Here is a 12,988-nt window from a genome sequence, read left to right as displayed (position 1 = left end):
CCTCAAAGTACTAAGAGAGGAAAGTACAGTTTTTCAGAATATACAAAGAAAAAAGTTATGAAAGAGAATAAAAAGCAAGAACATAAAATAAAATGTCAGAAAGACAGAGAGGAAAATAACTGCATGAGCTCAGCGATGAGATAAGGTGCGAGGGATCGATCTATAGGAGACACAGTGTATTACTTACAGTGTAGAGTTCATTCGTCACCTTCACCAGCTCCTCGTGCATCTGGATCCCAATGTCCTTGCTCTGAAACACAGTGAGCAGATAGAACAGGGGTGAGACAACAAATAATGTTTGAGCTTTCAGCTGTGGCCCGTCGGAACAAACTCAGTCGGTCCTGCTGACACTATCACTTTGGTGGGTCAGAGAAATATCTCGACAGCTATTGGACGAACTGACACAGAAATTGGTGCAGATATTTAAGGATGTCAGAGGATGAATCCTACAGACTTTGATGATTCCCTCACTCTTCATCTAGCACCACCAATGGCTCAGTATTTTCGAATCGTGAAAAGAGACCTGACGCTAACCACTGTCCATTTAGGCCTTTCTTCTTGTGCTATCCAGCAGTTTGGATAACTGTTGTGTTATGAGTATTACTGTCTTATGTTTGTTGTTGTTTGTCATTTTTGTTCCCTTCTTCCTCCATTATCTGCAGCTCTTCGCTAACCAACTGATCAGCTACTGAAAAGATGATTGATAGTGAAACCCTGGACGCATATCGGGCCGTATTTCCAGGTCCAACAACATATTTGACAACCCATAAGCTAACGTAAGCATTCAACCACTTCCTAGTTAACATTACAACTGAATTACATTCAGTGTTTCATTCATAAGTTTAAAAAAATGTGTGTTGATATTCAAGACTTAATTTACCCATTTCCTAACGTACTGTACCTTGTAACATGGTTCAAAACGAAAATGTCTAACATAGTGCTGAGGGGCTTTAATTTTTTAGTACAAGACAAACAGACTTCATCATAATGTACTGATAACACACACTTATCACTTAGTGTGCCTCCCTTCTTGTTGAGGAGTGAAAACATGTACCTGCGGTCAGCGCCACATGGTCATATCCTGTCATTATTGCACACCACGTAGCACCTCATATTGAGGCTTTTGAAAAGTAGCATTCACATCAGTTACCTATGTGCATGTGGGAGCGTGTGCGCATGTGTGAAGTGCGTCAGGGGGGTGAAGACAATGTGCGACATCCTGTGACAAAGAGAAACACTGTCTTTTGCTGCTTCAATGTGCTCTACAGACATTTAGAGAATAAATAATGTATCAAGAGGAACAACAAGCCCTATTTCTAGTTTCATCTCATTTTAACATTGAAAAGATTGCTGAGGCCACTGTTTCTCTCTAATTTGTGGTGCTTGAAATCTCACTGAAGAGACTGTCAGAGATACAGCACACACAGCACAAATAAGTCTTCTCAAAGCTTTTAATAGATATCCACCGTCCCTTTTCCACATCACATCACACCACACAGTTTGCATTGTGATCAAAAACATGGAGAAATAGCTGACAGAGGGAACTAAATAATGTCTGTTTGTGTGGGAGAAAGGGAAATAACCTTTTCGAGAATTAAAGGTGAGGATATAGCCCTGGTATATCTCATTATGTGGCCTGACAGATAAAGAAAAACAGAAACACCTCCTCCGATTTCACAGAGTTAAGGGAAGTTGTTAGTTTCAGAATGAGCGATACAAAAAACATCTATAATGCAGTCACAAGCAGAAAACAGAAAACGGTCTTGTATAGTACAAGAAGTAGTAATAGCAAACTTCAAAACTGGAGTTACATCACAAGTTTAGGGGTCTCTGTTTCAATTTCTTTTGGTATATCTGATTTAGGTGATTTATGAATCAGTTTTGATGTTAAATGCAGACAGATTTTATAGAAAACATACGGACAAGTTCAGACTTTTCAGTTTGCCAAGTTTCAGCCTTGTGTATTAGTCACACAGTAGGTGTAATGTCTGTAATGGCGGCCATATGCGGAGGAGATCTCCAGCCAGCTGCAGCAGCCAAGTTTAATTCCAGCATCTAATCACTTATTCTGATGTTTGGCTTTTGTTTTCTTCTGTCTGCCTGAAGGTGTCACCACAGCAATGAGAGCTGAGAGCACGTTGAGCCAAAAACATCATCCAGAGTAGACATGGACTTGTACATTTACAGACCAAAAGCGCTTGTAGAAGCGTCTTAAAGCCAATTTTTGTGTTATGTTTCCACAATATGCAAAAGCATTGGGCCAATTTAAAAAAAATCAGACTGGTTTCATATGAGGCTTATTACCAGACCAGTATTAGCAAATTTCACCACGAGCTATTGCTCGTGACTCAGCCGCTCCTAAGAGGAACATGATGAGAGCACATGAATGACAGCAGGGTTACAGTCCATCATGTCAACTGTGACAGATTGTGTTTTTTTAAATAGTTTGTTAAACCTGAGAAAAGATGTAGAAGGAAGTGGTGGGGGCAGAGTGAGGGACTGATACCGTCTTTGATCTCATGTTAGACTCAGCGACATTGCCTTGTTTTTTGTTTGTTAAAAGAGAAAGAAATCTGCCAAAATGGCGCAACAGTTGTGACATCGTGATTTGGGTTGATCCATGTGTGAGTCAAAAAGAGGAGCAGGTAATGCGTGCAGGTGATTGCAAGAAACTTGTGGCAAACAGCAATCTTTCGCAAAGGTGGAATGCTGTGATGAGTGAGACTAAGTAATGTGAAACGTGATGCATTTTGGCATGGAGGGAAGGAAACTGGCCTACAGTAAGCAAAATGAGAGCTGACTTACAGGGAATGAAAATAAGACTGCTGAAACATCAAAGCAAGATTGCCAGTAAGATTTTGAGATTATTTACAGGTGATGGACGTGAAGGCCAAGCTATTGAAAATAAGAGGGTCAACAAAAATTAAAGTCATATTCATGAGTGAAACAATTACATTCTTCAGACGGAGATAAATAAATAGGCCTACAGCTAATAGTGTTTGACCAGTGGGCTGCTGGTGTGCAGCTAACAATAGCTGATGCCTCGCATGCTGCATATTTAAGTGCAAAGCATGTGGTGTGCTGTCAATAACTTTTAAATAGTAGAAAAACTTCTGTACACCCCCTGAGTGCACGACCTTTCTTCTTCCAGACACAGTGTCAGCGTCAACAGCTGACTCATTAATTCTGGTGCAATGTGGTGACTCAGCATGCATAATGGCCGTTATACATATGAATCATTATAAGAAGTATAATTTTCTGTCAGATCAATATGACAAGGAGGAGCTGTGCTGAGAGAAAGACTCGATGCACCGATAGTGATAGTATCCATGCAAACATCCACCAAACCAAACGAACCACACCTGCCCACCGATCAGAGGGAGAAAAGTTAACATTTTTGTCCACACCCTGCTCATGCTTGAAAGAACTTGCTACTGGTGATTCAGAAATGTAACTAATCATCAAAGAGGGAGAAGAGACTCTTGCTCCAACATCTCTTTACTAAACCAGCTTATGAAATGCACCCAGAGGAGATCAAACAAAATAACCTTACTAATACAGGAGGGATTTGATTTTGTTGTTTGTACTTTGTTTTTATCAGGAGTGCAGGCATTAAGTCCTACTCAAGCAAGCATCGCAGTGAATGTGATAAATGGGGAGAAATCCTCAGAGGGCTCCAGTAGCAGCTGGTGAATGGCATCTGCATGCATCGGTGGCTCTGAAGTGAGGCAGACTGCAGCGTGTACTGCAGAGGCTCAGGGGGAGCAGGGAGGGTTCAACCAGAGAGTGAGCGAGCCCCTGTGATGCAACACAATGTAAGAGCTGTGGCAGGTCAGATTGTGACAGCCTCTATAGTAACGCCTGTGAGTATATATGTTGAAAATCTTCACTTCATTGACGGCAAAAAATAGCACAGTTGCAGTTGTAGTTTTAATGTATTCGTTTTGCAGAGTGAAGAGCATCATGCAGACATCAGTGAACACTGCCTTCTATACGTTCACATTTACCAGTGTTGTTGTAATTGCAGTATTTGATCCTTGTTATTATGCTGAACACATATGATATTTGTGTAATTTCCTGGAAATAATCATAAGTCATTTGGAAATATTTAACTCTGGTTCATAACTGGTCTAAATAAAGCTCTAGCTAATGCTCACTCAGGAAGACTTTTCCTCTACATGCTTATGCCTTTAGTTTATCATCACTCCTCTCACGCATGCTTACTAATTTCCTGCTGTCATTATTTGGAGCTGTCAGCTGATATCAGCTGTTCACATCAGCCGGTCACATGTGCCCAACACCACAGCAACACACCTAAACTGTTGTCTTGTTGCTGTCTTTTTAAATATGATTCACTCTCTGCCTTTAGTTCATTTATGCTGCTGTTTGCGCCCAGTCCTCACAGATTAACCAGCTTCATCATTTCATCAGCCTGTCTCAGCACAGTCATCAGCCACCTCGATCACAAAAATCTCTCTGTAGAGTCTAATCGCGTGTCACCTGATTGAAATCTAACATCAACCAATCAGCTTCATAGCTTAACAAACATCACCTAAACGCGCAATCTGATATCAGCCTGTGTTGTTTCTATAACAACATAATTACTGTAATACTGCAACTAAACAATCATGTTTTGTCATAGCTTTGAATAAGTATGAAAAAAATATGCACATTGGAGAAGTTAGCCTCTCTAACATGTGGTCAACGATGTGAAAGGGTCTACTAACTACCAAGTAGTTTTGTTGTCTAAACCTAACCAAACGGCGACACAGGACAACAAAGAACAGAAAATATTAAGGCAACAATGTCAAAAGTTTCACACAGCCTCACATACCTCGGTCTCCTGGGCAAGAAGTCTTGTGTTTTACCAATTCAACCACCTCAAGCAGCTGCCTATGTGTACTTTGTCAATTTTTTTTTGTTGCAATGATGACAATTGTCTGTATGACGATTGGTCATGGAGCAACAGCATCCCATCCCACGTGTATGGTATCACTGAATATTAAACATATAATAAATGAGATAATAAATAGTATATATCATTCATATTCCCACTATGAGTCACAGTTTTCGTCGACGTTTATAGGTTAGACAAGCCCTTGATCAAGTTCTTGTCAGCAGCCGTACTTTTCGTCCTTGATCACCTTGTCATGTCCAGCAGTCAATCATCCAAAGCTCTTTCATTCATGTCAGTTTTAAATTTCCACATCTTTGTGACATTTATTATTTATTATTTATTCCCTCCCAATATGTCTGCCAGCGAGCAGCAGCAGAGCCATCCATTCATACTTTCAAACAACGAAGAATTTACCTGAGGGCACCTGGTGTAAAAAGGAAATAACTTTTCTCCCTTCTCAGTTCTGGCAAGGTTGCAACAAACACACACGCATGCACACACACACACACACACACACACACACACACACACACACACACACACCCAAATACCTGAATGGAGCCTCGTAAGCAGAGTGCAGCTCACCTACAGGAAGGTCTGCAAGGTGAAAACAGGATTCTGATGTTTGGATAAGACCTCAGTCATCTCGGCTATGTGCTGACAGGGAGCCAAACGCAGCTCACAGTAGTCGGGACTGCAGGGTGTAGGACCATTCTTGGGCTCTCAAGGGGCCTCAGCTTCACTATTCCCAGTGCTGTTTTTACTGCTCTGCAGGTCAGACATAACTCCTACACCTACTTCTAACTCTGTGTACGCTGAGAGAGCTCAAAGCACATTTCTTGGAGCTACCATCAGTCTGCATGCTCCAGCCAAACTGAAGCCAAACATGAGAGAGGCTGCTTTTGTTTCAGCTGCTACAACTTGTACCTCGCATGTCAACTTTATAGAAACACAAATAAAAGCTTGAAGCTTGTCATTTGCATCTCTGTCAACGCTGACATTTGTGCTCTGTTGATAATACAGTAGTGCTAAAGGATGATAGTCTCACTGACCTTCTTGAACAGTCGGATGACATCCTCGCTGATCTGGGCCAAACGGAGGATGACATTGTTGGTGTAGATGTCGCTGAGAGTGGCGTGGTCACGGCTTTCTCGCCTCGTCTGGTTCAGCACCAGGTACCAACAGTTTACTGAGGACAGCAGGTGTTGGTCTTTTCTAGAACAAACAGGAGGAATACAGGATTGTTAGAATATCTGTCAGATTAAAACAAAGTCAGGATAAAATGGATAGCGGCAAGTTTCAACGGGACTCAGGGATGAGGGTGAGGCTATAGTTAGGCTCTTTAGCTTTCAGCTTTCTAAATGCTAATGTCCGAGTGCTACCATGCTAACAATGACAATGCTAGCATGCTAATACTTAGCAGATGTTGTTGTTGTTAAATGTTTATACAGTATTAGCATTAATATGTTGTATTTGCTTAGGCTGGTGGGAATATTGCTAGTTTTTAGGGTATTTGATGAGTTGAGTGTGAGGGATAATGAAGGGATCATCAAAGTTGTTACAATTCAGCGTGTGTGGACATGAATATCTGTTTTAAACTTTCATGGCAATCTACTATGTCAGTGCCCAATCCATACTGGAAACCCGATCCGAATGGCTGGGGATTGGTTAGGGTAAGAATAACCCATTGATCAGGCTCTTGTGGCCTACGGCTCAGGCAGCCAGCACGGATCAGGCACTGACATACCCTACAGACATTTCACAAAGAAATATAAATGTGAACATTATGGAGGTGCTGGAGGAAACTTAAGTCTTAATGATTTACCCCCCGGAGATCATGAATGTCTAGACAAAATTTCATCATAATTGTTGAGATATTACAGTCTGTACGAACAGATTGACCTTGCCATCCATGGACACATGCTATATCATATATATACTGAATGATTTCTTCTAATTGTTCAATAACTTGATGGTTATATATAAAACACGCCCATATCAAGGCCAAACAAGGCCAAATACTGCACAATAGCGTCTTAGAGGCAGTTATTTAGCGGGAAGCATTGACAGTTACGGTTGAATTAAATGATAAAGCCACAGACATGATCTGCTAAAGAAACCCAACCTGTTGTGGCACAAAATACCACAATGTTTCCGTCTTTCTTTCCTTTCTCAATGTCTACCTCCCTCAATCCAAACAATGCTCAGGCATCAACTTGTTAAATGCAGAATGCGGGTGACCATAATGATCCAGCGAGTCATGGGCCCTGATTGCTGCATAATCAGTTTAAACTGTCTACGCCTCGGGTGCTTTCAAATAGAAAGACCGAGGCACATACACATCGAACAGACAGGCACACACAAACACAATCACTTCAAACCCGTACCCTTGTCTGCATCCTATCTGAGCATTAATCAATCAACCAACCCCGAGGAGGAGACAAAGACAGAGAGAGAGAGAGAGAGAGAGAGACCGAAATGAGAGCAGAGGAGGGAGAGAGCCGGAGCAGGGTGGGGGATTGGGTTTCACTGTGGCGCAGAAAAAAGGGATGAGCAGCACCAACATCAAAGCACCCCCATTCAGACAGCCTCTATAATGCTAATCACATCTAATGAAGTTGATATCTGGCTGCTCCAGAGTGCCTTACCCATTATTCCTATACTTAACTCTGCCCCTAAACGCACTTACATCAGACTGAAAGGACACCAGCACACAGTCCTCATAACATCAGTGCAGGGCAGAAACCAAATTTGCCCGCTGAGGATCAATAAAGGTTTATCTTATCTTAAACATGTGAAGTAAACTTCATTTATCCATTTATGACTGGGCCTGCCTGTTCAATATTAGATTCAGAATGGTGTCCTGAGATGCACTTTGTCTGAAAGGCGAGTCAATTAATTTGCTATTAGAGAAATGTAATGGTAATTTGAAATGGCGGAGAAAATCCAGCCATCAATCCACGCCACATTTCAGTCCTGCAATCAAGAAGTCATAATAAAATGATTCAGCTGGACATTAATTTGCTGTATCCAAAGAACATAAGCCTGACTGACAGACTCTGCAAAGGACTGGTAGGGTTTTAGGTTTGACTAACAATAGAGGAGGAAAGTAGACCATACTCTCCTTCACTCCACTGGGACGACCTATTTCTACAGTCTCACATCCCTCATTTTGTAACAGTTCTGCTTGACTGACCTATCTGCCTGTACAAGACGCAGCTCCACAGTGTATAATTGCTGTTTGTGGTTGAGAGGTTTAGGGAACAATCACCTCTACTCACTGCTAATCCTTAAAAGTGGTCAGAAATGCTTCATCACATCCCCAAGCACAAACAGGCCCCTTCTTTATCCCCCTCAGCTCTCCACCCAAACACTCTGCGCACATCCAAAATCCTTGGCCTTCCTCTGATAGTTAAAAGCGCTCGTGGACCTGTGGTTCCCGATACAATTCTGCTGCTGAATCTGCTGCTTCAGTCATTATCAGGTGTTTCACTTAGACACAGTACTATGGTTATTTACATTTCATGCCACACTAAACTCAAATTTTGGAATTTATAGGCCTTAAGGGTGTTTGATCTGTGGGAATATTTACCAAAAAGCAAATTAGAGAAAGACAAAAAGTTATAAAAGAGTAGAGCCATGCTAGCACTTCTGTTGACCACAATGTTGCTTTGAGTCAAACTCTAACATACTCACAGTAACAATGCTAGCATACTGATGTTAAGCACATAAACCAGGCTTATAGCTACTTATTTAGATGGGCCAGATCTGAAATAAGTGAAATGCCAAGAGGCCAGGCTTTTTTTTTTACATTACTAATGTCTTCACTGTAAAGCTCTTAGCATGCTAACATTTGCCAAAGAGCACCTAACAAAAGAGGAGTTGCAGGAGCGCCATTAGTTTGGCAGGTATTTGGTCACCAGAGTAGTGGACACATTTTTAGATTCAACTGAATTTAGTAATTGCCATCGCACAGGTACAGGTGTACTGGAATTCTTTTGCATATTTCTCACAAGAATTACATCGTACCTGCACAGTCCTGTACCTGTGCAGGTCTAATTCTAATCTAGTCTATTAAGTACTACTTTGGTTTTTATTTAAAATTTAAAACAGATGACAGTACTAGATGAAGAGTCAGAGTGTCATAAACAATATTAAAATTCATCTTTGTCTCATTCATTCATCTGTAAAGGCCAGTAGGCTTCATCCTCTGGGGATCATGAATGTCTGTATCCAAAAACACTACAGCAGACATCCGAGGTATCCCTACCTTGTCTTACCTATAGGCTTATCAGCTTCTGAATTTGACAGTTTATTTGACAGAAAAATATAGGAACAACGACGCCAATCTGGTGGAAAAACTAAATTAAGGAATAAGGAGACGTTAAAGTGACCATGTGTATATTCCTAATGCTCACGCTTAAAGTCTTAAAGAGAGGCAAAGGGCCAAGATCTCGTTTCTGCAGTTGCTGTCCTCATTTCACAGGAATTAGGAGCACAAGGTCGGTAATTAGGCCTGTGTTCCAGCTGCATCTCTGGGAGCTGAGTATTTTAACACCGTAATAAACGACTTGTTTTATGGGACAGAGGCACTACCTTTTCTATACCGTCTCTTATACAGGCCTATCCATCACAAAGGATCGACTTCAGCATGCAGCAAAACCTCTCTTCCTCTCCTTGCTGATTTTTTCCCGTAAAAGGCTGAGTATCAGTCGAGAGCCCACGGGTCAATTAATCTAGGGGGCTTCAAAAGGGACAGTTTTGGACGGCTCCATGCCCTCGGTATTTATACACAGGATATCATTAACATGCAGAAGGCAAACGATGAGCTCTGAGAGTCTCCAGAGAAGTGAGAAGGAAGAGGAGGAGGAGGAGGAGGCAGAGGACAGAGGAGCAGAGCTTTCTGGCATCCTATTACATCTGTCTCATCCTGCAAAGCACTGCCTGACAGTCTCCATGGTTTTCTACAAGGTCTGCACTGCCTCACTGCCCCTGTGAGGCAGATACATACATGCAGTTTAATCTGTGAATGCATGGAGGAGCGTGAAGAAGATCAGACGTGGAGACAGTGCGATTGAAAAGGGAAACAAAGAAAGAGTGCATGGTTGGACAACATTGCAATAATCCTTTGATTCGAGGATAAAATTATGGCAAGCTGTCTTAATGTGCATACCCTGAACGAGTCAGCATTGTATAGAACGGTGCACATGCGTTAGTCATGGCTGCACTGGATGCCACCATCTAATCACCAAGAGCCTATGATGTGTCTGAGCCAGGATTTCCAGAAGGAAGTGTGTATTTATCAAACCAGGACTCGGCTCTGTGAAGGCCTTTAATCCCCTCCACACTGCCTGCCTGCTGCTTATCAATGAAACAGCCAAGGAAGAGGACACAGAGCCAAACACAGTTTCAAAAGACAAGGGGCACGTGGGCACATGCCGCCAGCTTTGCCATTCAAATTCACTTTGCCCCCGTTTTCAAGCGGGGCGTCAATATGCTACATTTGCACATCATTTAGCAGTTTTTTTGCGAGGAGACGCACTGCCAACATCTGATAATGCACAGCTGCACAGACCCAGGGGCCAGAGCGCAGTGCAGCGTCAATGAAGAGGAGACAGGCGTTTGACAAGATCCTAAATACAAACTGCAAACCAGCTAATCTATTGATGTTGTACATGCTGACTTCCACCCGCTGGACTTGTCAACCTGACAAGAGCAAGGATCGACTGCTGTGTTCAAACAAACCCAGCCTGGATGGATATAGTTTAACCTTTTACCCTTTTGCTCCTCGGAGCTCCTGAGAGCAGCCACGGTTTGACAACATAGTTACACAAAATGGGACTAAAGCTAAAGCATAGCAAAGCCAATAAAGCATCTGGTACTATCCTACGGCAGCAGACATCATTCTTTATAATTATATCATAACTAAAGCATTGCATCACGCTCCCTCAGAGTGGCTCTTTAAAGAGAAACGTGTTCTGGATACATGCCGCATCGCACTTAGCTGTTCCTAAAAGAAACATGATGGAATATCCATTGATACATTTTCAAAGCTGTGCCCTGCTGACCATGACATGAAAAGAGACATCACTTGGAAATGAGCAAAGGCTGCTTCAAAACTAAAATCACTCACAGAACGTACTGTACAAAGACCTGGCAGTATAAAGATACCAAACACTTTCCTCCCGAAGCAATCGCTTGGATACACACACAAAGGGTTATACACACGCACACACACCAATTTGGAGACCACTACGAGCCCTGTCTTATCTTTCCCAGACAGGTTATTCTCCATATCAATATTGCATGAGGTGCCTCCTAATGTTACATCTGAATATGTCTTTATGACAGACAGACGATACCAATCCACTCTAACCTGATGCTGTACATTATAAATCCCATTCATGATATACCCTGAAATGTCTGCGCCATAATTAAAATTAAGTTAGCTGCTGTCTCTCAGGAACTCTGAACCGGTAAGAAAGAAAAAAACAGGGAAGTGGTGCACTATCTGGCACAGCGACTGCAGTATGGGGAAGCTAAGTAACCCCTCAGTGTGTCTTTTCACTGTGGCAAATGAGGTAAAGTAGAAGAGCTAAATTATCCTTGGTCGGGTTGCTGCGGCGTAGCTATAGCTGCAGTTGCTGTAAATCACAGTGGCATTCAGCTCACTAATGAATCTGCGCTGGAAGGGTTCAGCCAACAGACTGTAGGCTGTGATCCAGCACATATGGAAGTCCGTGCTGGTCAAGATGGCTCTGTTTTTAATCAAAACCGTGAAGGTATAACGAGACACAAGATACAAGGTTTCCTCTGAAGTTTTCCCCACAGACTCGTTTTTAATTGTAACTCCTCTTACCATTTCTGCAAATGTACGTAAAAGTATCCTAGAACACCTCGCTCAGTCTAGCCCAAAGTAAATTCAAAGCCGTTGTTGAACCATTTGGAGTACAGGCATGGATTGAAAGGTTACGGTCTTTTTCCTAAATAGTCAGTGCCTGTTATGCAAATGATCTTTAACTGCCACTATTAGCTGGAGAACACAATTGACCAACTTCATATAGTCTTACATGGTCCAAGTTTAAATCTAATGAACACCTAACACCTGTTTTTCTGAGGAAATGTCCAGATGCCATTTTGTTTTATTGTTTGTTGATTGTACCTGTCTGATGTGGTTTAATCTTGAAATGGTTTGCATAAACTGAATCATGAGTCTTAAGCTTTTTAACTATGAATGGCATGACTATACATTATAATTGAGCCTATTCTCTTAGCTGTGTCTTTAACCCATCAGCCCATCTTCATTTACTATCAGCTTAACTGAATATCATGTTTTGGCCATGGAAGCTTGGTACAAAAGCGTACCTGATAAAGTTTGAAGGTTGACATTGAAAAGACGTCTAAAGAAGACATCTCAAAAACTTTCATTCTGGCTCTCAAGTGGACGTCTTTTCAACGTTCACAAACACACTGAATTGACATCTTTTGGATATTTTTGGCTCAGTGGAGAGCACAACTTTCAGGGCAATGAAAGACAGCCACAGGCATTTTGAAGGGTGTTGGAAAAAGGATAGTTCAGATCTGTTACATCAGATGAAATAAGTCAACCAACTAATGTGTGCACAGAAAGAATGCTTCAGGGCCTAAAAAGGTTTTCTGTGTTTTTGATGGCGCATAGTTGGTCTTCAGTGTTTTTATTGGACATGTACAAGTGTTTTTGTTGCCTCGGTTCATTTGGTGTTTTGGTGGCTCGCCATTGAACTTAACTACACCAAAGTGGGAGTAAAGGGCGTGTCACAACTGATCGCCAGGATTTGTGGTTGCCTCCCTGCTCAGACCAAGAGTGCATGTCACAAGGTGCAATCATGTTCTGAGCCATTTTGTGGCCTCACCGAAAGCTTAAAAAACTCACTTTGGATGATATACTGTTGAGTTTGAGCTCAATGTACCTTACAACACATAAAAAAAATGTGTGTGGTCTGACTCTCGGCTAGCAGACTTTCTGTATGACTGAATATTACATCCTCTATAGATGTCAAGCATGGGTAGTGGCCTCCCACTCACACTTCCTCTGTGGTCTGTAGTGCTTCA

At 41.9% G+C, this 12,988-nt stretch overlaps 1 protein-coding gene across 2 annotated transcripts in view; it reads right to left on the bottom strand.

The window, feature by feature from the left end:
• Positions 1-12,988, bottom strand: part of srgap3 (SLIT-ROBO Rho GTPase activating protein 3) — a 69,955-nt gene that overhangs the window by 34,591 nt on the left and 22,376 nt on the right. For both annotated transcript variants that reach the window (XM_084348137.1, XM_084348138.1), the window contains exons 3-4: positions 5,950-6,112; positions 188-250 (exon numbers count right to left, since the gene is read on the bottom strand). In XM_084348137.1, the coding sequence (XP_084204263.1) occupies positions 188-250; positions 5,950-6,112 (226 nt within the window). The remainder of the gene's footprint in view (positions 1-187; positions 251-5,949; positions 6,113-12,988) is intronic.

Source organism: Pagrus pagrus (assembly GCF_965226575.1).
Source record: "Pagrus pagrus genome assembly, chromosome: 3".
Classification (NCBI taxonomy): Eukaryota; Metazoa; Chordata; class Actinopteri; order Spariformes; family Sparidae; genus Pagrus; species Pagrus pagrus.
This window is presented reverse-complemented; position numbering and strand designations above follow the sequence as displayed.